This window comes from Tupaia chinensis, unplaced genomic scaffold (assembly GCF_000334495.1).
Source record: "Tupaia chinensis unplaced genomic scaffold, TupChi_1.0 Scaffold000074_1, whole genome shotgun sequence".
In the NCBI taxonomy this organism is placed as follows: domain Eukaryota; kingdom Metazoa; phylum Chordata; class Mammalia; order Scandentia; family Tupaiidae; genus Tupaia; species Tupaia belangeri.
The window spans coordinates 6,364,017-6,391,351 of NW_006159534.1; the positions used below are offsets into that span (position 1 = coordinate 6,364,017).

Genomic DNA, 27,335 nt, shown 5'->3' on the forward strand with positions numbered 1-27,335 from the left:
GACAATGGGGGAGGAGGATGGGACATAGCAGAGGGTGGGGGATGGGGAGTCAAGGATGGCAAGACAAAGGGCAAGGTATGTAGGACATAAGACTTGGAAAATTATTTGCTGAGAACATGTATGTTGATGTGCTTGATTGAGCCAATGCACAGTGTATTTTGGATGGAAAATTCATTTGTGTGTTGTGATGGTGTATAGTGAATTAATATAGAAAATGAATAAATTAAAAAAAAAACATGTGGGCCAAAGAGATATGCAAATGTTGACATTATTAGACCAGGGAACCAGTGTAAGAGTAAATAAAAACCATTAAAAACCTGATGTCAGTATAGGATAATACAGCTCAAATATGTACTCAGATAATGTGCACTGAAGGATATGAGTTGTCGGTAACAGCAGAGATCACCGTGTAGTGAACACAAATCTGAGACTAAGAACTGCACATAAGAAATCTGGGAGCCCAAGATGACAGGTGGGCAAGAATCTGTAAGAAATCCAAGAGATTTAAACCATAGGAAAAAGAAGAGAGAGAATAAAGAAGAAAAAGGAAGGAAGGATGGAAGAAAGGTAGGAAAAATAAAAGAGAAAGAAAAAAAAAAGAAATTTTAAAAAAGAGCACTAAGACGAGACTTTGTCTCTAGATACCTGTTAAGAGCTTGTCAGTCCTTTACCGTGAAAGTTAATGATTCGTCCTGTGATTCAACCATGGTAATTCAGCATGCATATATATTTAAGAAACTGTTTAACAAAAATTCTATTAAGTAACATATAAAGCATTTCTCTTCAAAAAAAAAAATACATAGACTTACATGGGTAAGTCCAATTCAATAAACCCTATGGAAACAAAAAAAGAGATGTTTTAATTTTAGTCACTAGGGCTTACTGTGCCTGTGAATTGATCATCCAGAAAAGGCTGGCCATGAGTTAAGCAAGACTTTCTATTAATATTTGCTTTGGCTAAAACTTTTCCTCCTTTGATATAGTCCTTCCTATTTCCTCTTCATCAATCCCTGCCATGAACCCAATGAGTATCATCTTACATGATGCCGACACTAGTGCTTCTGGCGAAATTTTATGCTCTTCTCTGCTTTTCCAGTACTCAGTACAGGAATGGAATATACCAGAATGTGATCTGGTGGAATGTCACCTCAAATACTATATCCCATTTGTTTTGTGTACAAGAATCTCCCAACTAGATTCTACGTTCTTACTTTTTAATGTCTTCATTGACTTAAATTTATGTTTTAAAATCAGTGAAAAATGTCTATATGACATGCATTGGTAATTACAAATGTCAACGTGGACATGCGAGACTGATGATGGAGAAATGCTTCATGGATACTTTGGAATGGATGATAGAATAAATATTTAGTGAGAGAATAAATGAAAGAATGGGAAATGGTATTGCTTCTCTTTACTTGGATTATTAAAATATTCCCGGGCTGGCCTCTTGGGTTCACTATTACAATCTTTCCTCCTTGCAGAAGTCAAGGACATAGTTTTATCTTTCTACAATCTAAAGGCCACTTTATTTCAACTGAAATGGCAGAATAGAAAAAGTAAAGTCTTTCCTATAAGACATCTAGAATTGATAAACATAAAAATAAGTGCCTAAGCACTACCCCAAATAAAAGTAATTGCTTTAAAAAAAAAAAGGAAATACATCTTTTGCTCCTTTAACACTGGGCGGCAATGGTTTTAGTAACTGAAGGCTTGGATTTTCACATTTACAAATGGACAGAAAACAAGATTTTGGGATTTGTGTGACAGGATCCTTCCAAGATCTCTTCCCTAGAAAAGGAATAGACTGAAACAAATCTGCTCACAAGCCAAGAAAACTGGCGAGCACATTCACCCTGGCCAGATGAAGAGGGCACAGTAAGCTGGAAGATGTACTAAAACATATATATGTGTGCCCCATTGTGGGTCATTTTTAAAAAAATATATGACCATCTATAAATGAGGTTTAAAGGTAGGGGACGCTATAAAATGACTTACTGTGTGTCTAATAGAAATTTCACAGAGAGAAACAAAAAAAAGATAGAAGAAAGTAAAAGATTATGTATGTTTTTGGAATTTAGGACAATCTTTAATCACAATGAATCCCAAGTAATATATATATATATATATAAAGATATACTGACACTTCAGAATACAAAGAAAAAAGAGATCTTAAGCCAGTGAGAAAAGACACATCACCTACTAAAAGAAGCAATTAGAATGAAAGCTGACTTCTCAAAGGCAGAGATAAAGCCAGAGTATAGAGGAATAACAACTTCAGCATAATGAAAGAATTAACATACAGTTAAAATACTATTTGGAAAGGAGGGCAAAATAAAAACATATTCAGGAGAGCCAACACCATGCTGAGAGTTACAACCAACTAGCAACCACTGAAAAGATTTCTAAAGGATATCTTTAGTGTGAAAGAAAAAGAACCAAAATTAAACATGGGATTCAAGAAAAAAGGTGAGCGAGGAAATTGGTCATTTGTCAGCAAATCGAAACAATCATTGCCTGTATGAGCTCACGATAATATTGATTATGGTAGGTAAAGATAAAATGTAAACACTGGAAATCGGGTGGTAAAACTTCATACTTCAGAAGGCTGGCACACATTGGAAGAATCTGGATTTGCATTCAGAGACTGCCCTAGGTACTCCAGGCATGGACACGCCCAGATCCAAGGCTGGCTGAGGTTAGGGTGTAGGCCCACAGCATCAAAACTCTGGTGGGTGGGACCAGCAGTTAGTGTAATGGCTATGTCGCTGGACTCCCATGTAGTCAACCACAGTTCAAATCCTGGACCTGGTGGCTTAAACCCACGCTGGGCGCGTGTGCGTGCGTGCTCAAGAGCCCGAAAGGAGAAAGGAGGAGAACGGATTGCGGCATGGCAATCCCCCCTGGGGGGTGATTTCTCACTTTCTGTCTCTCTGTCTCTCTCTCTGTCTTCCTGGTGAGCGCATGCGCCCTACAGCAAAAATCTCTAAAAGAAAAAAAAAAAAAACTCTGGTGGGTGCTGTCTCTGTCTCTCTCATTTATGGAAGAAAGAAAGAAAAAAAGAAACTTAATAAAAACTAAAACAAAATTTAATAAAAAAAATTTTAAGAAAAGATAAAAAGGACAGTTATAATATGGGAATCAGGAAGAGGTTATTGGAGTTAACATGTTTTAAGGTAATTTTAGAAAAGAAGTAGAAACTGAAAGATTGGAAGGCATAAAAGCGTGGAGAGGAATGGTGATAATAGAGACTGTGAGCGAGGAGGGTGGGAAGTGGGGGGAGGTAAGAGAGGGGAATCAAGGAAAAGAAAGAAGCAGAGCATTTTAGGGTCACAAAAGTGGGAAATTACCTGTTGATGATAATGTGTATGGTAATATCTTTGACTGAATCAATATACAGTGTATTCATGATGGGAAAATTCATTTGGTATGCTGGAATGATACGCAGTGATTGTAGGTAAAATATCTTCTAAAAAGTAGACAGATTAACTTCTAAATTTGTCAAGTATGAATGTCAAAATATTAAAAGGAGGTCTAAAAAAATTAAAATAATGTATATAACTTCTAAACCAGGGGGAAAACAAGCTGATTTTTAAAAGAAGGCAGAGAAAAGGAGGTTGGGGTAAAACAAGTACAGAAAAGGCAGGACTGGGCCAGTCAGTTGGCTTGGTGATTAAGGAAGCTGGATCCCAAATGGCTGCAGTTCTAAAATGTCCTGGACTCAGTGGCTTGAAAATCATGCTGGGTATATGTAATGTGTGTGTGCTCAAAATCCCTAGAGGAGATTGGAGGAGAAGGTATTACAGGGCAAAGTCATTCTCCCCCAGATCTCTGTCTCTCCAGTGAGCGTATGTGCCCTATAATGTTAAAAAGAAAAGGACGGAGGGACCAGCAGTTAGGGTAATGGCTATGTCGCTGGACTTCCATGTAGTGGACCACAGTTCGAGTCCTGGACCTGGAGGCTTAAACACGCGGGGCGCGTGTGCGTGCATGCCCAAGATCCTGAGAGGAGAATGGAGGAGAAGGGATTGAGGCATGGCCATCCCTCCTTGGGGGTGATTTCTTGCTTTCTGTCTCTCTCTTTCTATCTCTAAGTCTCTCTGGCAAGAGCACACGCCCTACGGCAAAAACCTCTAAAAAAAAAAAAAAAGAAAAGGAAGAAGAAAAGAAAAAGAAGAAAAAGAAAAATGAGAAAAAAATGACAAGAGAAAGACTAAAATACAATATTCAAATTAAATTAAAATAAATCAGTAATAATAAAACAAAAATGTAAGTGGACTAAACTCATTAAAAACAAAAGATCTCATATTAAATTAAGATAAATGTAGCAATATGGTATTATAAGAGAAACACAATAAAAATAAAGATTGATGACAGAATGTAAAAGGGTATACTGAGCAAATATTAAATGAACAAAAGGAAGTGTGGTTGTGGTAACATAAAAAATATAAACTTTAAGGCAAAGAAGATTATTAGTAATAAAGAAGATTGTCATAAATTAAAAAAAATATATCACCAGGAAGATACAATAATTCTAAATTTGTGTGAACCAAAAAACTTAGATTGTCTTCAAAATTCATAATGCAAAAATTGTCAGACTAGAATATGGAAGCTCACAATCATAAAGGGAGATTTTTCAACACCTCTCTGATAAAGTAAGATTCTTTATAACTTATTGTCCTTCTCCTTGCCAATGTCCCTCTCTAAATATAATAAAAAATGTTTAATCTTTTGTCTATTTTATTTGCAGATATCGTTAAGCACAGAACACTATATGGCATAGATACTTGTTGAATGTTTGAACTATTCAATATGGTGGCACGGTGGGAAAACAGGATGTTCTGCAAGGCTGTCACACACTGGAAGTCTCGGGACTTACATTCAGAAAACTCCCTGAATCATATACATACGCCCAAATTGGGGGCCACCTCAGGCTGGAGTTGGCCCATGTTACCAAGACTATTGGGTGTTGTATGTGTCTCTCTCCCTCATTCATTAAATAAACTTAATAAAAACTAAAATTTAAAACTAAGTAAAAAAATTTTTTTAAAAACTGGACAAAAGATGAGAAAAAGTCAGTAACTATAGAACTTGGATAATACAATTAATCAGCATGATACAATTCAATCGACTCTTTTGGAACTTGCATTCTCAAATTAGTAAGTGTACAATCTTCTCAGGCATACATGGAATATTTATCAAATATCACCCATGTACTAGACCATATTCTCTGGCCACAATACAATTAAGTCAGAAAACAAAAATAATAAATTCCATGTACTATGAAAGCAAAAATACACTGCTAAAAGCTCAAAGGAAAAAAACATAATGATTAGGACACAGAAGTAAATGTTAACAAAAATATTATACCTTAAAATTTGTAGTAAACAGCCAAAAGCTATCTAGAGGATTAACTATAAATTTATTTGCATGTGAAAGAAAAATAAAAGATAAAAATTGATGAGCAAAACATCAAAATGAAGAAGTTAGCAAAAAAAAAAAATCAACAAAGTAAACGCAAAGGAAGAAAATAATGAAGGGGCTAAAAATGTTCTTTCTTTCTTCCATGAGTGAGCGAAACACAGAGAAAGAGACAGAAAGACAGCACCCTGACAGGGTCTCCACAGTGCGATCCACCCCTAGCCTCAGCCAGCCCTGATTCATGGGCATGTGTGTGCCGGTATTCTCAGGGAGATCTCTAGACGTGAACCCAGAACCATCTTATGCGGGTTAGCCTCTCAGAGTGTTGTATTTTACCATAGTGCCCCTCTCCAGCTCTGTGAGAACAGCAATTACTCAGACAGAAAAAAGAAAAAAAACTCAATAGAGGATGATTAGAAAAAAAAAAAAAAAAAAAAAAGCTGGTTCTTTGAAAATAGACAAAGCTCTGGCAAGAATGATCATAGGGGAAAAAAAAGAGAAATGGCTTAACATTAGAAAAAAAAATGAGGTTAAATTTCAGATATAGCAGAAAATGTTAATAGCAGAACATTAGGTTGATCCTGTAGAGCAATGATTAAACACTATGCATAGGGAACAATATACCACATGGCCAACCATAGTTCAAATCCTGGAACTGATGGCTTGAAAAATACATTGGACATGTGTGTCAAAAAAATACTGACAGTATTAAAAAGTGGAGAAATGGGGATTGTGATGTGGCTAAGCTCCACTAGAGGTGTTTCTCTCCCTTTCTATCCCTTCCTAAGGCAAGTGTACATGGCTTCTGGCAATAACAAACCTAGAATATTAGGAGATACTTGATGCTAACATAATTAAAAATAAACATAATGGACAATTTCCTGGAAAAAATAGAATTCAAACAAACTGATCCATGGGGAAAAAAATAGAAAACCTGTACAAACCCATAATCATGAAATGCATTAAATCACCAGTTAAAAGTCTACTTATTAAAAAATACCTACTAGGGGCTAGCAGATGGTGTGGTGGTTAAGGTGCTGGACTCCCACATGGTCGATATTGGTTCAAGTCCCAGACCTGGTAACTTGCTTTGTGACTTTCCCTCTTTCTCTCTGGAGAGTGCACATGCCCGATAGCAAACTAAAATAATAATAACAATGATAAATAATTACTCTTTAAAAAAAATACCTTCTAGGACCAGACAGTTTCAGATGTGATTTACACCAGTCAATAAACAGTTAATTCTATCTTATATAAAGTGCTCCAAACAAGAAAGACTTATTCCTACCTCTGCTCAATTTATGAAGCTAACAGAACTTTGATATTAAAACCAGGCAGAGATATTATAGAAAAAAAATATGAGTCAATCTTACTTAAGAACATAAATATAAAGGCTTAAGTAAAAGTACAGCATGACCTAACTTGGATTAATCCCAGGAGATCAAAGACAGTTTAATATGAGAAGGTCAATCAATATATTTCAGCACATGAATATATTAAAGAAGAAAAAAAATTTATTGAGATGGAGGCTTGATAAAATTACTCAATACTTATCTGTGATTTGGAAATGAAAACAAACTTTAGTAACTAGGAATAGAGAGATCATTTTCACCTAATAGCAGGTCTCTATCAAATAGCACTTACCTGTAAACATTTTAAGGTAACTCTCTTTAAAGATCACAAACAAGTGGGACTAGCAGCGTAATGGCTATGTCACTGGATTCCCATGTGGTCAACCGTGGCTCCAGGCTTTGACCCGGTGGCTTAAACTCATGCTGGGCGCACAATGCGTGTGTGCCCAAGACCCTGAGAGGAGAAAGGAGGAGAAGGGATTGTGTCATGGCCATCCTCCCTGGGGGTGATTTCTCGCTTTCTGTCTCTCTGTCTCTCTCTGCCTAGGGAGGGCCCCCGCCCTAAAGAAAAACCACCCCCCCCCCCCAAAAAAAAAAAAAAAAAGAGAGAGAGAGAGATCACAAACAAGTCAAGAATGCCTGCTTATATTCCACTTTGTACTGAAGGTCTTAGCCGGCAGAGAAATACTTCACAGGAATCAAGATTCCAGAGGAAAAGACAATGGCAAAAGTATCTTGAGGGGACATGGACAAGGTCACAGAGATTTCTGAGAAGTGGCTAAAGAATACGATACTGCGATGGTTTTCCAAGTCCACAGTTTTCTTGTTTTGGTGACTCATTTTGATGCCCTTTCATTGTCTTATTTTTACTTTACACCAAGCCAACATACTCCCAACCCCCAGCTTTAAATTTTTTTTTTTTTTGCTATATGGCACTACCCAGAAAGAGACAGACAGACAGAGAGAAAGAGAGAGAGAGGGCAAGAAAGGGAAAGTGAGAAATCACCCCCTCAAGGAGGATGGCTACCCCACAATTCCTTCTCCATTCTCCTCTCCAGATCTTCTGCATGCACTCACATGTGCTTGGTGTGTCTTTAAAACTGTCAGACTTGGGACTTAAATGAGCAGTCAGCCATGTGGGATCCAGCACCTTAACCTCCATGCAATCTGCTGGCCCCATCCAGCCCTTTTATAAACTGGACATTCCAAGTTGGCAGAGCATTTGATTTAGTTTGACTTCCTGTTTGGTGTTAACCTGTCCCAGTCTAGCCCAGACAAGGAGGACGCTCATACCTCTGACAACTACCTTACGACGTCCTGATTCTCAGCCACCTAATGAAAGCCTGTCAATAGTACTGACCTTGTCTCTGCTATGACAGAGCCACGACTTTTCTCTGAAAAATCTTTTTGTTCTTTATCATTTTCAGTTCCTCTCCTCATTCTCTCACCCCAGCTCCTTGCAAATAATACTATGTCTTTAAAAAAATCCCATTTCAGTAATTATTAAGTGTTATGTTTGATTTTATTTACCATTGATTCTTTTTTCTTTTTTTGGAGAGATTTTTGCTACAGGGTGCGTACGCTTGTCAGAAAGACAGAGAGAGACAGAGCGACAGAAAGCGAGAAATCATCCCCCCAGGGGGGATGGCCACACCACAATCCCTTCTCCTCCATTCTCCTCTCAGGATCTTAGGCACGCAGACACACGCGCCCGGCGTGAGTTTAAGCCACTGGGTCCAGGACTCAAAACTGCGGTTGACTACATGGGAGTTCAGTGACATAGCCATTACACTAACTGCTGGTCCCTCCCCTTGATTCTTTAAGGGACTTGCTCTTGTGGCTTTTCTAAGTATTTTTATCCCATGAGTCACTCTGAGCAACTGACTGGGAATGTACTGAGAAGTTGTCTTCTTTTGCTAGGTTGATTTACTGTGCGATTGACCCTGGGCCAGTCATTGAACCTAATCAAGTAACTTCATTCATTGCTAAATAAAGATAAAAGGCAGCCTGGAAAAGTGGGTTAAAATTAGACCCTGCCACCTAGTGACTCACTCTCTTAACTGACTCACACAAATGAATGAACTTTTTCCTATAACTTGTCCATTTGAGGGGGGGGGGCTCCTTTATTATCTTTAACTAGTTGCAGCCTTTTTGAATCTCTTGCCCTTCATTCCTTCTCTAAGCGCTTATTTGATTTTACTGCTTAGTTTCAATGAATAACTATGGTATCCTCTAGTGATTAGCATAAAATAAAATCGTTATATTGTACATGAGCAACAGTTAAAAAAAAGTAAAAGAAAGAAAGAAAATAGGCACGAGAAATATGAGTGGAAGGAGCAATGAACTTAAACCCAAACTGATTCAAGTCCCAGCTCCCTTGTGTGCTAGTTTCCTGATCTGAAGAAAGCAAGTTAACCTCTCTGAGCCTACATGTCCTAATTTATAAGATGGCAACACACCACTCTCTTTTTAACCTCTTGGGAAACTGCTATAAAAAACAAAGACAGTGAATGTGGACAGCGCTTTGAAAAACTGTAAGGTGCTATATATTTGTTCATGATAGTTGAGTAATTCTATTCAGTAAATTTAGTCATAAGTTATAGATCTTAAGAAGATTGCTAGAGATATCTGTTCAAGTCAGATGAATATCACTAAAAATTATAAAAAGTAACTTAGTATGTAAATAATAAATTAGGACAAGGAAGACTTTAAAGTAGTAAAATGTAGCTTTATGTACAGATGAATATGATTTGGGGGCCTTTTGGAAAAGTAGGAAATAAAAGAATACTATACTTGATAATCTTTCTTATTCTAAATTTTAATCTCTTGAAGATATAATCCCTGGTAGATGTTAAAAATGTAAAATGAGGGACCAGCAGTCAGCGTAATGGCTATGTCACTGGACTCCCATTTAGTCAACCACAGTTCTAGTCCTGGACCTGGTGGCTTAAACTCTTGCTAGGTGTGTGCGTGTGTGTGCGCGCCCAAGATCCCAAGAGGAGAATGGAGGAGAAGGGATTGCGGTGTGGCCATCCCCCGGGGGATGATTTCCCACTTTCTGTCTGTCTTTCTGGCAAGCGCATGCTCCCTATAGCAAAAACCTCTCCAGAAAAAGGAAAAGAAGGTAAAATGAATGAAAGAAAAGCTAAAGAGCCAACAAATTTCAAGGTGTGACCAAAGGAATTATCTGCAAATATGATCACTGGATCCTACAGAACTTCAAGGAAAAAAAAATCTGAAGACAGAAACTGCTTCATTTTCTTACCTTTGCTCTGTATTAAAGAGTGCAAAGATGTGCTTGCTAGACATAAAGCTCTTTTCCACATCCCGAACTTTCAGGTTGTCCAAGGGAAGCATGTACTTCTTTTCTTTTTCCTATCAGAGAGAGAGGAGGGAGAGAAAACAGACTTCAATAAACCATCTTGAAGCATACCAAGGGCCACACTTCCCCTGAGTTGGCTAACACTTGATTACAGTATCTTGATACCATTAAACACTATTTTGATATCAGCTACCAAGGAATAGAAGTTATCTGAGAGAGGAGACTCCAGTGATTTTCAATATGCAGGTAGATTTAAAAAAAAAAAAAAAGTGAGGTGGTGGAGAAAGTGGACAGAAGGGTGCCAAGGTCGAGAAAACACATGGTCCTCTATCCTTTCCCCCTCGCGTGGGTCCTCCTAGATGTTTTTAAATGTTAGTTTGATATTAAGAATTTAGTCATCTGTTAATATTTAACAAAAATGTTCTGGTCCTAATTCAATGAGAAATGCCAGATGGATTTCATTTCGTGTTTTATTTGCAGCCTAAGCAGTTTTGATAGCCAGAATTGGCCAGGAGAGGAAGCACGAGGACCCCAGTGTGAAACAACCCCCCCCCCCAATAACTGATAAAGCACAGAAAAGATTTCTCTCATTTGGGTCTAGAATAAAGTATGGGTTCAGTGAGAGAAATTATTCTGTAAAGTTGTTGAGCTCTTTGGGGAGACAATGAACCCATTAGAAGAGAACCACTAATGACTAGAACAAATTCTCTTTTGAAATTGATAATTCTTTTCAAAGAATACGGACACTGGGGAGGAGACTGCTGCAAATGGGACCACACTGCTTTTAATAAAACATGTTAGATGCCAGAGTTACTGGAAACACTTGCTTTTAAGGACTGGCTCAGGAGCAATAGCACCATATACATAAATGCCTAACAACCAATTCAACGGGAAAGAGCCAAATACTCAGCTTGAGAAGACTAGTTCATACATTTTCTTAAAGAATTATTTTATTTAACTTTATTTATTTATTTATTTTAATTTGACCAGAGAGGGACAGAGTGAGAGTGAGAGAGAGAGGGAAAGTGAGAAAGAAAGCCACCAGGTCCAAGACTAGAACCACAGTCGGCCATGTGGGAGTCCAACTTGCCACCTGCCGGCCCCCTAGTTCATACATCTTACCAGGGGCATGTTAGCACAGCCTTTGTTCAGCAATCATCCTTAGACTGGTCTTAGGCTATATTTTAATGTGAGTCCTGCAAAACATCAGGACTAGACTCCAAAGAAGGAATATATGAAGGCTCGGATGTAACTTTTAATAAAGGATCATTAATGTCCACGGGATATATGCACCATATAAATATCTTTGACATAAACCTTTTGGCTCCTATAGCGTGTAGACAACTTCCTTGAGAATGTGTGGCTAGGTGAAGAAGCGCGGAGTGGGTCTCTTCTGTGCCCTACTCAGCTTAAGAGTGTCACACTGCATGGCAAGGAGTACCGCTGGCCTTGCCACTTCTCACCCCTGAATCAGTTAGGGAAAATTTGGGCAGAGCCCGTTAGTTTAGAGGGAGGGTGGCACTCCACTTGGCCACAAAGTCAGGCAGAGTGGAGCAGATGACTAAGTCGAAGGAGGGTGGTAGAGGAACAGAAGGGCTCTTCTGGCAGACAATGCCTTCAAAGAAAAAGAAAAAACAAACAAACAACAACAACAAAAACAAGACATAAACGAAACTGGGAGAAGCCTAGGAATGAACACGAGAGAAAAAAGCACTGTAAGAAGATTCCAAAAACTTGCTTAAAACACTTGTCAAACTGTTTTAGGATGGAATACTAAGAGGCAAGATTCTAGACTGAATGAAAATCTATCCAATACATAATCAAATGAAAATGCTTGAGACCCGGGGAACATTTTTTTATTGGATGTTTTTCAATGCCCTAAATTTAAGCAGCTGGATTTTTTTAATGCGCCATCCTATTCAACTTTTTGAAATGATGGATTTGTCTTTTAATGGGAAATCTGCATTTCATTGTAAAGATGGAACACAATGTCCTTGGCTTGTTTTCTATAGAAAGGGGCTCCCTTTTGTTCTTCAGCATATAGTGAAGTCTGAAAATCCAGGGAGTTTACGTCAGATATTAAGCACTGGAGAAACACACACACATGCAGACAGAGGAACATGAAAAATGCAGTCTTCGTTTCCAAAGCCTTAAATGTCATTTATCCAAGCTTTTTGAGGACACATTGCTAAATTATTTCATAATCAACAGTTTTAAAATTGACAAAGAAGAAAACGTTTTCAGACTGACTTGTTTAATTAAAGTTGTAAGTCAAACAGAATTAAATGCGAGAGCAACAGCTCTAAGCAGTGATGCAGTAAATCATGGGTATTTCTAAAATTCTTGGTACTTTGGGGAAAGAATCGTGTGCTGCTCAAAGATTATCTTGACTCTGAAATAGCTAAAACAAACACAAGGAAGAGAGAAGGAGAAAGGGTATACAGAATTATAATTTCTAGCCGATAGTACATCTCAGCACCAGCCTAATTAAAAAGTTTGCTAAATAATCTTGGTTAGTTCTGGTAAACTGTCTAGTATAATAGCCACTAGCATTTGAAATGTAGATAAACTGAAACGTGCTATAAATGTAAAATATACACCAGATTTCCAAAACCTTAGCATGAAAAAAAAAATAATGTGAACTACTAATTAGTACTTTTTATATTGATCGTATGCTAAAACAGTAATATTTTGACTATGGTAAGGTAACTAAAGCATTATTAAACATAATATCACCTGTTTATTTTGATTGGTTTAAATGTATTTTCCAGACAGTTTTAAATGGCATATGTGGGGGCCGGCAGATGACATGGTGGTTAAGGTACTAGACTCCAACATGGCTGACTGTGGTTCGAGTCCTGGACCTGGCACTTGCTTTCTCATTTTCACTTTCTCTCTCTCTGTCTCTCTCTGGTTAAATTTTTAAAATAATAACAAATGAAATTAAATAATAAATTTTAATGGCATATGTGGCTCTGAGATTAAATATCCGTTGATGGCATAGAATCCTGTGTGCATAACTTTCCCTCCGCCCACCCAACCAGTGTTCCTTTCTGTTCTCTCTGTTGCACTACCAGGTGACTCTCTCATTCTTCTAGTCACCCAATCTGAAAACTTTTGACATAGTGTCTTTCCTCACCCTCTTTATTGTATCAAGGGCATGTCGCATTGATAGCATCTGTCATTTGTCCGATGTTCCCATGGTATATTATTCCAGGCCTCTGGCATCTCGCAAGCATGTGGTTGTAAATGGGCTCCCATCTAGTCTCATTGCCTTTCAATTTCTCTAAAGTCACTGAGTGAGGGAAATATTTAAAAATGACTCCATCGAATTTATTTCAGTCCTTCAAAATTTTCAGTAGTAGGGACAGCAGGTGTCATGGTGGTTAAGATGCTGGATTTCTGGGGCCAGTAGGTGGTGTGGTGGGTAAGGGCGCTGGATTCCCACATGGACAACCATGGTTCAAGTCCTGGACCTGGTGGCTTGCTTTCTCACTTTCCCTTTCTCTCTCTCTCTCTCTCTCTCTCTCATCAAATAAAGGGAAAAAAATAACAGTAACAAATGGAAATAAATAAATAAATAATTCATTTTAAAAAAAAAAAAGATGCTGGATTTCCACATGGCCTATCACAGTTAAGTCTGGACTGGTGGCTTGAAAGTCACATTGGGCATGTGTGTGTGCCCAAAATCTCTGGAGGAGAAGGGATTATGGCGTGGCCAACCCCTGAGGGGGTGATTTGATTCTTTCCCTCTCTCTCTCTCTCTCTCTCTCTCTCTCTGGGAGCACATGTGTTGTATGGCAAATACCTTAAAAAAATTTTTTTTCAATAGCTTTTCACTACTTATAGGAGACAACCCACTAAACTCCTTAATGTGACCTTTAAAAAATCTACAAATTGGCCCAATTTGATTTATCAATACCTTCTTTTCTCCTTCAAGTAAAATCTCTTTTTCAACCAAATACATCTTTGTCAACAGTTTTTTCCCAACTTTAGATACTCTTTCAACTCTTTCCTAACAGGACAATGTTTATTATCCAGAGTCTAGCTCAAATTCTATTTCTATACAGAATGTTTTCCCAAACTTACAACTGCTCCTGTCACCTCCCCTTCTCTCTTCTTTCAATTCATATGACAGGCATTGCTTATTCTATTCACTTTAAACTACTTCTTACAGGAGGTGTCCTCATTTTATAAATGCGTTACATTCAGAAATATGTATGAAGGTGGTTCATTGGAACTCAGAATGTTTAGTCAATGCCATTGTTCAAGGTGACTACACCCACAAGGAAAAACAAAGTAGAGACTCTGTCTTGCAGTAAACAAGAACTAAAATGTGACTTTTTTTTTTTTTGAGAGGTTTTTTGCTATAGGGCGCTTGCGCTCTCCAGACAGACAGAGAGAGACATAGAGACAGAAAGCGAGAAATCACCCCCCAGGGGGGATGGTCACGCCGCAATCCCTTCTCCTCCATTCTCCTCTCGGGATCTTGGGCATGCACACACACGTGCCCAGCATGAGTTTTAAGCCACCGGGTCCGGGACGCGAACCGCAGTCAACTACATGGGAGTCCAGCGACATAGCCATTACGCTAACTGCTGGTTCCCTAAAATGTGACATTTTAAACATTTTATCTTTAATACATTTTGGAGGAGGTACTTGTGATGTTCTAGAGCAAGATCCTTTTTAAATGGAAATTCGGAAGAAAACTTTGACATTTTTTTTCAGAAGCTCTAGCGGCTGACATCACTGATGTGACATCATTCTTTTTTTTTCTTCTTCTTCTTCTTCACATTTAAACACATTACTTTCCTTCCCCTGGTACAAGGGATCACCAGCAATATTTGTGTTGGGGCATCAGGAAGACAGAGACTCACAGTTCAAAGAGAAAGGAAACATAAGGGAGCTGGTGTTCTTTTCCTGCAGTGACCGGTAAGAGTTAAGAAGAAATAGGAGAGACCAATAGAGGGTGCTTCTAATTGTGAAAAGTGCAGTCTGAGGTGGACGTAACTGAGCCATGAGAGCAAAAGGCAGCGGAAACAAGGTGAAAAGAAGTAAGAATTATAGGGTATTATAATACATGTCTGTTGACCTTGAAAGGAAAACAAAGCATTAATACAGACTTGGGGTTGGCAAGTGATAGCCTCTGCCTCGCAAAGCACCATTAATATAATTTAGTTGCTGGACAGAGCTACAGTAGGTATGAGCAGAGGACTGGGTATGTGAGGAATAGCTCCCATATATGAAAATATTGGGAAGTCTTCGTACACTTGGCGATTTATGCATAGGGGGTTTTATAACTCAGGGAATATTTGAATGGCCTGGAAATAATGAAATATTTGGTCTTTATTTTTTTAAGAGGTTTTTGCCTTAAGGCACAAGTGTTTGCCAGAGAGAGAGAGGGAAAGTAAGAAATCACCCCTGGTGGGGTGGAGGGGGATAGACATGCTGCAATTCCTTCTCCATTCTCCTCCCAGATCCTGGGTACACATGCACATGCACCCAGTGTGAGTTTAAGCTGCTGGGTCCAAGATTCAAACCATGGTTGACAATGTGGGAGTCCAGCAATGTAACTGCTATGCCATCTGCTAGTCCCTTTTTAGTCATTTTTAATTTATTAATATCTTTTCTTACTAAGGCAACAAAATCCTCAAAGACAAGACCATGAATCAATCAACCCTTCCTGCCTGCTTGCTATAGGACATGTGTGCTTGGCTGAGATAGAGAAGCAGAAGGAAAGTGAGAAAGCACCCCTCAGGGGATGGCCATGCTGCCAGCCTTGCTCCTTCATTCTTCTCTCAGGACTGGGTACATACACACATACTCACCCAGCATGTTTGTCAAGTCACTGAGTCTGGACTCAGATAACAGAGTCAGCCACGTAGGATCCAGCCACCTTAACCACCATGCCACCAGCTGACCTGACCATGAATCCTACATTTCTATAAATTGTAATGCCTACCATAGTGTTGGGGATAAACATTTACACTGCATGTAAATATTGTTGATTTGAGGATGAGTGATAACCAAAGCCAAGTGTTAAGATACTTAACCGTCATGTATAATTGAGAATCAGATAAAAATTTTGTGGAAAAACTAAATAAGAAACTAAATGGATTGGCACTGATTTTAGTTACTAAAGCTTTAAAAAGGTTATCATGGCTGCCATTGTTCTTTCTATTTCTACTTCTGTCTTGCTTCTATTTGCTAAGAATTCATTCTCCCCTGAAAGAAGCCAAGTCCTTGTGGTCTTGAAATGTATGCCATATGCCTTCTCCTCCGTGAAGCCTATTCTGATTGTAACATGTCATAGACTTTATTTTTAGCTCTCAAATTTTCCACAGTTTTTGTAACACAGGCTATCTAGGACACTGATCCATATGTATGTCCAGGTTTCCCTTCAAGTAGATTGGAAGCTCTTTGAGGGTAAAGATCATATCATAATCCCTTTGTTTATTTCTACCCTATTACACGCTGGCTCATGTATAGATGCTTAACAAACATTTGATTGGCAAGGATGCATCACTACTACAATCCCAATGTGGGGTCAGCCAATGGCATGGTGGTTAAGGCTGCTGAATCTCACATTGCTGAGTGTGCAGTTCAAGTCCTAGACCCAGCAGCTTGAAAAGCACACTGGTTCATGTGTATGCATGCCCCAAATCCTAGAGGAGAACAGAAGAGAAGGACTGTGGTGTCCTATCCCCTGGGGGGTGGGGGGATAGCGGGAGGGAGTACTTTTTCATGCTCTCTCCCTCTCTCTGTTTAGCACACATGAGCTATAGCAAATTTAAAAATATTTCATGATGAATCTGCCTGTACCATTTTGTTAACAATTAAGCAGATGTGATATGAAAACTTATCGTACTTTAAAGATGGATTTTAAATGCGTTTATATTATTTTGTTTAGTATCATACAGTTTATTAGATGAAGCTTTATTAATCAAGACCAATAAACTTCATTTTATTCCTACAAACCTTATGGCTTAAACATATAAATACACTGTGATGATCCAATATAGTTCAAAACCATATAAAAACATCAGCTGGTGGCATGATGGTTAAGGCAGGTGGATCCCACATGATCAACTGCTTGGTTCAAGTACTGGACCCAGCAGCTTGGAAAACATGCCAGGCATGTGTGTGCACATACCTAAAATCCCGAGAGGAGAATGGAGGAGCAGGGACTGCAGCATGGCCATTCCCCCTGGTGGGAAGTGCTTTCTCATGTTCCCACTGTCTGTCTCTCCAGGAAGTGCACATGCTCTACAGCAATTTGAGAACAAGTAAGAAAACACAAAGTGACAAGCAGAGATTCTACTCTTAAGAGGTATAAATAATGCAAAGTTTTTAAAAATGGTAGCACATAAAAGAGATTAGGTTAGAAGAAGAAGAAAAACATGTGAAAAAGCCAGAATGTCAACAGTTCTATGAATATCTTTAAAATAGGTGATATGTGCCATAACTTCTCCTGACTTGCTTTCACAATCTAAAGCACCATGATATTTCTCAGGCTAATAATTGGATTAGAAACAGGTTCCACAATAGACGAGAGGAGGCCAGGCCGTGCTGCTGAGAATAGTTCACTAGAACCAGGATTCTGAGCTTTGACCTCTCCTCACATTCACATAATAATCATCCCTGCATATTCTCCCTTACTGCCTTGACATACTGTGTGCTCCTAATTGGTTCAATGTCTTTATCCAACTGGGAAACTGACCGTCATGTCTTCTCTCAGTGCTCCACCACCCCTCTGGCAATGAATGGAATATTCCTATGACACAACTGCATATTCCTATACACAACATGTATAGACCACCAGAGTGGTACCACCATGCCAGCCAAAGAGGAGTGACTGAAGGATTGTACCACCAAGAATTTGTCCAAAGCCAGGACAGCTGCCCAGAGTTGAGGCCAAGTTGAAATGATTTCTTGTCAAAGGGCCATAAATGTTTTGAAGAATTCAGAAACTCACGGAGTACTAAGGGGCATTTAGTTATTAAAATGTGCTTGATGCTCAAAAGATTATACTATTGGTCACTATTTTTTTTTCTAACCAAGTTTTCTTTTTTCTTTGCTGTATTGTGGCCAGAATATTTGCAAGTAGGGAAACTGGAGATATTATTTTGGGTTTCTGGGTCAGGACAAGGGCCAAGGAAAATGTAATGGCTCTATATGTTAACCCTAGACTTTCATGTTTTTGGTAACTGACATGAGAGTTATGTAAGATGCATAGTTATTGTACTCTCCCCGACACTGTACTGCCCTTCATAGTAAGTTTCACTTCCTCGCGATGCCTATGGCACCGACCACAGGACTCCTGCTTCCTAGGAGAGTTGGTGCACTTCATTCCCCACATGGCCCATATCCAGTCATATCTTCTTATCTTTGTCTACCCTGTCCTCCACTAGGAAAGTCCTCGTGTATCTGCTGCCCTGCCTCTCCTTGCCTTGCAAAAGTTGACTCCATCTGTTGGCTTGTTGGGAAAGTCATGATGCATTTTTGCACAGGAAAACATAGAAAAATACATCATGACATTCCTAATGATCTAATATATCAGGTTTGACTTAGGAGTTTTTTCTCTAAACATATTATGCATCATATTTCTCCATCTTCTTTTTTTACTCCATCCTGCTTACAGAATCATTATTTTTTTAATAGACTTATGGGGACCAGCAGATAGTATAATGGCTATGTTGCTAGACTCCCATGTAGTTGACTGTGGTTCGAGTCCCAGACTCGTTGGCTTAAACTCACACCGGGTGTATGTGTGTGCACACCCCAAGATCCCGAGAGGCGAATGGAGGAGAAGGGATTACGGCATTGCTATCCCCCCAGGGGGTGATTTCTCGCTTTCTGTCTCTCTGTCTCTCTCTCTTGTTCCGGCGAGTGCACACGCCCTATAGCAAAAACCTCCCCCCTCCAACAAAAAGGTATATATAAAGAAAAAAGTTCTGACACCAAAGTTCAATATTTTATATAGATTAAAAAGTAGAACGACTCTGAAGCAGGGCATGAAAAACAAAAACAAAAACTGTCAATTAAGACTCATCCTTTTGCCCTGATGTTGCGTGAAAGACACCCCAAAGCATGTGGTTGGATGGCCTATGGAAACTGTGCACAAGCCTGAATTTCCTCTTCCATATTGGGTCCATCTGCTGCCTTCTTCTCCAGGTGCTCCTGCAGTACCAGGTCTCTGCCCTCCCCATGCCCCCACTTATCCACCCCCAACCCCTTCTACCTGGAACCTGATGCTTTGTTTTGTGCCTTTAGGTCTCCTACACCAGGTAGCTCCATGTAACCCTAGTGACTTCTAACTAAGTAAACTCATCTCCCAGAAACACAGGTTCAATTCATGGAACTTTGCAGTTCAAACTGCTCCTAGAATGCACTGCCTACCTGATTGGGCACTTTCACATGCCCATCAAAAACTTGTCCACCCGAGTCTGTAATGTTCTCAAGTTATCAGGAGCTCCCACTATGGCTGGGGACTGAACTCAAGCCCTCCTGCTACTTCCAGGATTCCTCACACCCTGGTCTGACCCTGGACCGCACACATGCACTTGGCTCATATAATGTCACTTCATACTTCTGTCTTATTTCCAAGTGTCCAAATGTTTTACCTAAGTATGTGTGTGCTCTGCCTTTCCAACTATGAGGCAACCCCTAAGGGAAAGGAGCAAATTTATTGTTATTACCTTTGTTATTATCTATTGCTAAATACTCTGTGTATCTTCCTCCTGCTACTCTGTAACTGCATCTTGACTTTTCTACTGGTCAACTCTTTGAGAGTTTAAGCCCTGGACTCTTTGCTTCATTATCAGTTTTGGTTGCATAGCGGATATTCAGCAAACACTTGCTGAGTGAACATATGAATGGTCCACTGATGGGCTATCATAGTCCTAGTTAGGGACTCAGAGACAATGACTGATTTATGAAATAATCAAAGTAGCAAAGAAAAAATAGGCTATGACAATATTAAGAATACCAGAATACCAGTTCCACATGCTGTTGAAAACTAAAATCTGGTGTTTATTGCTAAGAAATTATAACCATAGTGGTGTACAAGTATGAAACTCATAACATAAACTACCCTCATCTTTTTATTTGGACTCTAATTGCCTGCTTTAATCAGAATTACATTTTAAGTAGTAAACAGCATCTGTGGACCAGTAAGTTGCTAGTAAACATTACATTTCTTTAAAATGTTTGTTTATTTATTCATTCATTCGATCAGTGAGAAACAGGGGAGGTGGTGGGAAGAGACAGAAACAGTACTCCCAGTGGAGTCTTGATGCTGCGATCCACCTCCAGGCTCAGTCAGCCCCAGATCATGGCCAAGCATGTGCCCAGCATACTCAGGGAGGTCTCTGGACATGAACCAGGGACCTTACCCACCTCCTTGGGTCAGCCCTGTGGAACATTGCTTTCACTGCTGCGCCATCATATGGCTCCCTACACAGTGGTTTCGAAGATTTTCTCACCAGCTCTAAAGCAATTACCCATGTTTGACAGCTTATTCTAGTAAGCCTAAGAGAACCCCATGAGTGATCAGCCAGTGGCTTCATGACTGCCCCCTTTGTACTTCCTCAGATTCAGAAATGGAGTTGTGCACTGGCATGGCTCCACTGGGGAGGGGAACGAGGCCCAGATATGCTTGCCATTATCCTAACTGGAGATTCGCTCTTCTCTCGGCTCCTACCATCTCTAAGTGGATTTCCCCTTCCTCCAGGAAGCTAATCTGGCCTCCAGAGCCCCCATTCTCATGGCATTCTTAGGCAACAGCATTTTCTTTCGATTAGCACATATTCCCTTTATTTTCAGGTACATCTAACATCACCAACATGTACATTTCTCCTCTCCCCTGTGGGGGAAAAATAAGTACTTTATATCTGAAATGAGAACATTGAAGATTTTGTTCTCGGATCTATGTTTCATCTCTATTTTCATCTTTATATTTACAGAAATAGTCATAGATATTCGTGCAAACAAGATCAACAATGTGTAAGATAGATAACAATAAGCATACTAAAGAATACATTTATTGAATTTTTGGTTATGCATGGTGGATTGATTACATGAAAACATCTCTTTTGAATCCACTGTGATAAGAGCAACAGGATTAAAAAAAGATAGTAATTCAAAAAACAAAAGAAGAGAGAGGGAGAGAAGAGAAACAACAACACTGGACAGGAAATTTTTCAAAAAGCTGTAATAAAGAAAAGGCAGACAGAAGAGCAGTCCTTAACATGAAGGAAGGAATGGAGGGGGACCCAGACCATTTGGGTCTATCCTCAGAGGTACCTGGGACCCTGCACACATGGGCATAGTTGTGGGTTGAGAAAGGTAGAAATGTGGATACAGAAATGTGCAGAGCAGTTAGTAATACAGGGTCACCTCTTCTCCCCATGCCAGCCCATGCCTACTTTCGGGAAGAAACAGTGATTTTTTTTTCCTTGGGGTATTTAGATGAAAGAAGTTTTCAGACCCAGAGATGCCAGGCAGGGTGGACAGCAAAGGGGGTGGGAAAACAAGAGGATTTAATAAAAGTGTACGTACTAAAACACTGTCCTTCAGCTCCCTTCCTGGTCTGCCACACAGTGCCATGGCTGGATGAATTTCCCTGTTTCTACCAGGAAGGACAGTGGACTGCTGTCTGGGAAACGAAACAGACTCAGAGAAAATGTCCTGTATGCCCACATTTCTGGGGGAAATCCAGCTGGCTGCCAGATCACCTTACAGGAAGATCCTGTATTCTGTAAGCCCCACCAATACAAAGAGTTTCCCAGAAGCTGAATGACACAGAATCTTTGTGTGTGTGTGTGTGTGTGTGTGTTTAGAGGTTTTTGCTATAGGGCGCATGCACTCACCAGACAGAGAGATAGAAAGTGAGAAATCACCCCCCAGGTAGGAATGGCCATGCTGCAATCCCTTCTCCTCCGTTCTCCTCTCAGGATCTTGGGCACACACGCACAAGCGCCAGCGTGAGTTTTAAGCCATCAAGTCCAGGACTCAAATCACGGTCAACTACATGGGAGTCAAGCGACATAGCCATGATGCTAACTACTGGTCCTGTGGTTTTGTTTTTTGAGAGAATTTTGCTACAGGATGTGTATGCTTGTCTGAGAGATAGAGAGACAAAAAGGAGAAATCACACCCCAGAGGGGATGGCCACACCACAATCCCTTCTCCTCCATTCTCCTTTCAGGGTTCTGAGCGCACACACAGGTACCCAGCAAAAGTTTCAAGCCCCAGGTACCAGACTTGAATTGTGGTCAACCACATAGGAGTACAGAGCCTTAATCACTATGTCACTTACTGGCCCCTAATACTTAATCTTAATAGATTAGGTGTATCAAGGCTATTAACTGGAGTGGATTCTAAGGAGGAGCTACCTCAACACTCTTTAACGCTTTCCAACCTTTTTGTAATGCATGCACGATCAATTTCAAAGTCTATTTCTCTTCCCAATCTGACTCTTGTAGCCAGGGCTCCATTGGCTGATGATATACAATTTCAGCCAATCAGATGTGCTCAGGCCAGTCTGATTGGGAAGTGAGTCACATGGGAGAGAGGCAGGGAGGGGCTCTGGATACCAAGGCTACAGTGCAATGATGGCTTCCTGATCGTGCAGCCACCACATCGGAGGTGGCAGCCCTCTGGCAACCTCAGTCCTGGAAGTCAGTTTTGGGAATCATTCCTAGAAACTCACTCTACTCCCATAATTTTGCCTTCCCAGTGATTCTTTGAGCAATTTATCCCCCTTAATAAATTATTTTCTACTTAGCTAGCGCAGTTGCCAATTAAGAACCCTGAAAATACAGTTGTGATATCTAATCAACATATATTATTATGTCTCAGCAAAAATGGATAGCCAGCAAAGTAGAATAATAGCATTATCTGGTCATACTTCATAAATAATGACAATAAAAACTTACATTAACTAGTTATTAATATATATATATATATAGATTATATGTTTATACACTTTTGAATTTCTAGGACTTTTCACTCAGGAAAGAGTTTTTAAGTAGGGAAGAATATTAGGTACATAATGATGTGCATGAGAAATCTTGAACTGGAGATTGAAGGTGTGGATAACAGGGCTAGCATTTGAGTTACTTTACAAGAAATAAAATGAGGTAAAATATAAGAATAAGAGAAGGAAAACTTCCTGGTGGTATGCATGTTCATGAACTATCATAAGTAACCTCTACAATAGCAGTACACAGTATAGGCTACATTTTCTCTACTAGTAAGTTAAGAACTGAGACTTAAAGTTTGTATTTTATCACTTTTCAGTTACTGGGAAGGAAAAAATTTACTTAGCATGACAAAACACGCCACAAGCACTTTGAAATAGTATAATCCAAATGCTTAATGGTCACATTTTCCTCATTTTTTTAAAATAAAGAAGTACAATTCTTTTCAAAAGAGAACCTTTCAAGTTTGGAATACTGATTGTTTACTGGAAAGGGTGTGTGATCTGATACAGGTTCTTGTTATTAAAATGCAAAGACAAATATCCTTCAACTCTGACTTCTGTGGCTGCACATTAAATTACAAAGTGAATTTCAGAGACCTCACAAACTCTGAAATTATCCTTACTGGGAGTGCATATTAATCATGCAAAAATTGACATGCATGGCTTTTTGGGTGTACTTGTGTTAAATAAATACCAAGGCTACAGTGCAATGATGGCTTCCTGATCGTGCAGCCACCACATCGGAGGTGGCAGCCCTCTGGCAACCTCAGTCCTGGAAGTCAGTTTTGGGAATCATTCCTAGAAACTCACTCTACTCCCATAATTTTGCCTTCCCAGTGATTCTTTGAGCAATTTATCCCCCTTAATAAATTATTTTCTACTTAGCTAGCGCAGTTGCCAATTAAGAACCCTGAAAATACAGTTGTGATATCTAATCAACATATATTATTATGTCTCAGCAAAAATGGATAGCCAGCAAAGTAGAATAATAGCATTATCTGGTCATACTTCATAAATAATGACAATAAAAACTTACATGAACTAGTTATTAATATATATATATATATAGATTATTTGTTTATACACTTTTGAATTTCTAGGACTTTTCACTCAGGAAAGAGTTTTTAAGTAGGGAAGAATATTAGGTACATAATGATGTGCATGAGAAATCTTGAACTGGAGATTGAAGGTGTGGATAACAGGGCTAGCATTTGAGTTACTTTACAAGAAATAAAATGAGGTAAAATATAAGAATAAGAGAAGGAAAACTTCCTGGTGGTATGCATGTTCATGAACTATCATAAGTAACCTCTACAATAGCAGTACACAGTATAGGCTACATTTTCTCTACTAGTAAGTTAAGAACTGAGACTTAAAGTTTGTATTTTATCACTTTTCAGTTACTGGGAAGGAAAAAATTTACTTAGCATGACAAAACACGCCACAAGCACTTTGAAATAGTATAATCCAAATGCTTAATGGTCACATTTTCCTCATTTTTTTAAAATAAAGAAGTACAATTCTTTTCAAAAGAGAACCTTTCAAGTTTGGAATACTGATTGTTTACTGGAAAGGGTGTGTGATCTGATACAGGTTCTTGTTATTAAAATGCAAAGACAAATATCCTTCAACTCTGACTTCTGTGGCTGCACATTAAATTACAAAGTGAATTTCAGAGACCTCACAAACTCTGAAATTATCCTTACTGGGAGTGCATATTAATCATGCAAAAATTGACATGCATGGCTTTTTGGGTGTACTTGTGTTAAATAAAAGTGCTATGTTGGCTAAGCATACCATATGTTAGTAAGAGTTCAACTGAATAAAAGCACCTTGTTTACAAATGTAGCATAATTCTTACTTCTCTGAGAAAATGGAGGTCAGAAAGGCATTGTACAAATAAAATTCTCTGACAATTCCCAGAACTCGGTAGATGAGTGATTTAAATTCCCTACCCCCAATCATTTGTCACCGAGCTGCAAACAAAAATCAAAGCTGAATTTTCCCTTCTCTTCCCTATCATTTCAGTAACGAAACACTCAAAAAGAGGCGATATTAAGGAAAAAGGCAATAGGCCTAAGCATTTAACCTCTTAGTGAAGGTTTCTGAAATCCTTTGCATTGATTACAGAGCGGTTGTATTTTTCCCCTCTGCTGATATGAATGCGATTTCCTCAAGGAGGTACCCTCTGAGAAGGAAACAGCCTGGTTGAAAGCAGAGCTGAGTACCATGCCCTTCATACTTTCATTACGAGCCCTTCTCCCTGTGTTCTAGAGAGTACAGACTCCAGGATGGAAGAAGGGAAGAGGGGCCCCTTTCGTGGGCCCTCTGAGACACAGCCCCAGACTTAAGACGACATTTGGCTGGACTGCAGCTGCAAGCACAGCTGGTGGTCTATGCGCCACCATTGGCTCCAGCCCATCTCCATGCAGAAAGAGGACTTTGGACAAAGGGAAAAGAACTAACATAGTTCTCCATCAAGCCTAATCATGACTCCTGATCTCCCCATTGCATTCTGAGGGGAGGATAAAGAAAGGACAAAATAAAACAGGGCAGAGAAAGGAAGGAGTGGAATTAAGGGTGAGTGAGAAGTTAGAAGAGACATTATCAAAGCATTGTATGTCCCCACAGAATATATACCAAATGTTTGCACTCTGTGACAGAAATGGAAAGATGGGAAGGGATGAAAGCATGAGAACAACTAGGGATACTAGAGACATTGTGGGAGTAGGGTGGGCAGTGGGAGTTGGGAGAGAGGGAATGGGGGGAAAGAAAAGCACAACATTCAACAGATTCAAAAGTGTGAAGTTGTGTGTGAAGGAAGATGCAGACGGTAATAACTTTGACTGGACTAACATGTAGTGTGTTCACGCGGGGGATTCCTTTTGTGCTCTGCAAAAATGTACAGTGATGAAATATAAATAAAACAGCATTTGGAAAATAGGAAGGGCATTATGGGGGAGGTATTAAAGTCACTCGGAGGCCATGTGCTCTCTACTTTCCCTTTGTACTCTGGTGGCCCCAACTAGTCTCATCTCCAAGAGACAAAGAGGACTGAAAAGAGACTCTCAAGGGGGGCACTGCAGTAAGAGGAGATGACACACATGGGAACTCTGGCACCAGCTCCGTGAACTCCAGCGAGATTCTTGATTTCCTTATCTCCACACTAAGATGATAATTCATGCATTATAGAGGGCACGTGGATTAAATGAGATCCCACAGAAAGCTGATCTTCAGGAACTCCTGAGAAAGTTTCATTTCCTTTTTCACCGTCAGCTTCCCACCCATAAACACAGTAAGGTGCTCTCTTCAGCCCATATACAACGGGAAGCTTTTACACTTGTAAGCTATTGAACTACAAGGGGGACACAGAAAACGAATTACTCTGCTAGGAGATAAACAAGGGGAATATAAATAGTAATAAGCCAGCAGGGTGCAAAGCAGCAGAGCAACAGCAGCAACTCACAGAACTGCACTTCCCTGTTTAAGGGAGGTGTGTAAGGAATCCTGAACTACAGACTGTGCCCATGGCCACACACGGAGGGCACATGGGGCCGCAGGCTGAGAGGAGGTACTCATTCTAACCTTATACCACTGTGGATTATGCCCAAGAGATCAAGAAAAGTACCTTGCGGAAAGGGAAGCTCTGAAAGAATCATAAAAATGCAAATTCCATAATTAAAGAATCATATACCTTTATTACAGATCCATTCACACACTGACAGACAGACAGACAGACACACACACACACACACACACACACACACACACACAAAACAATCCTTAAGACTAAGTAGGAAACCAGAAAGTGGGAAGATTGTTTTCTTTATCCTAACCTCTTCCTTTCAGGCCGTTTTGCTTTACTGCTGGCTCCAAACCAAGATGGTCTGGATTGGCTACTATTCCAGCTTCCTGACTTCTAAGCATTTCCCTCTACTCCATCCCAAGAAGATTCTCTCATTCCATTTCTCACCACAAAGAGGGACTGCATTTTCCTCTGTGGATCCCTGATACTATCAGGTTGTCAGGAAAGTCATGATGAATTTTTCTGTTGTTCTATGAAAAAATGGGTCATGACTTTTCCAACAATTCATTAGTGGGCACCAAACACATGTGATTTACAATGGAATCAATACTCTCCTAAGTCTCATCCCCAGGATTTGTTTCATGGACAATTGCGTTCATAATAAATTAATGTTTGCAGGGCTAGCAGGTGGCATGGTGGTTGAGGTGTTAGACTTCCCACATGGCTGAC

General features: G+C 39.6%; 1 protein-coding gene across 3 annotated transcripts in view; it reads right to left on the reverse strand.

Moving 5' to 3' along the window:
- Nucleotides 1–27,335, reverse strand: part of DNM3 (dynamin 3) — a 662,543-nt gene that overhangs the window by 179,389 nt on the left and 455,819 nt on the right. For all 3 annotated transcript variants that reach the window (XM_006142350.3, XM_027768010.1, XM_006142351.3), the window contains one exon: nucleotides 10,039–10,148. In XM_006142350.3, the coding sequence (XP_006142412.1) occupies nucleotides 10,039–10,148 (110 nt within the window). The remainder of the gene's footprint in view (nucleotides 1–10,038; nucleotides 10,149–27,335) is intronic.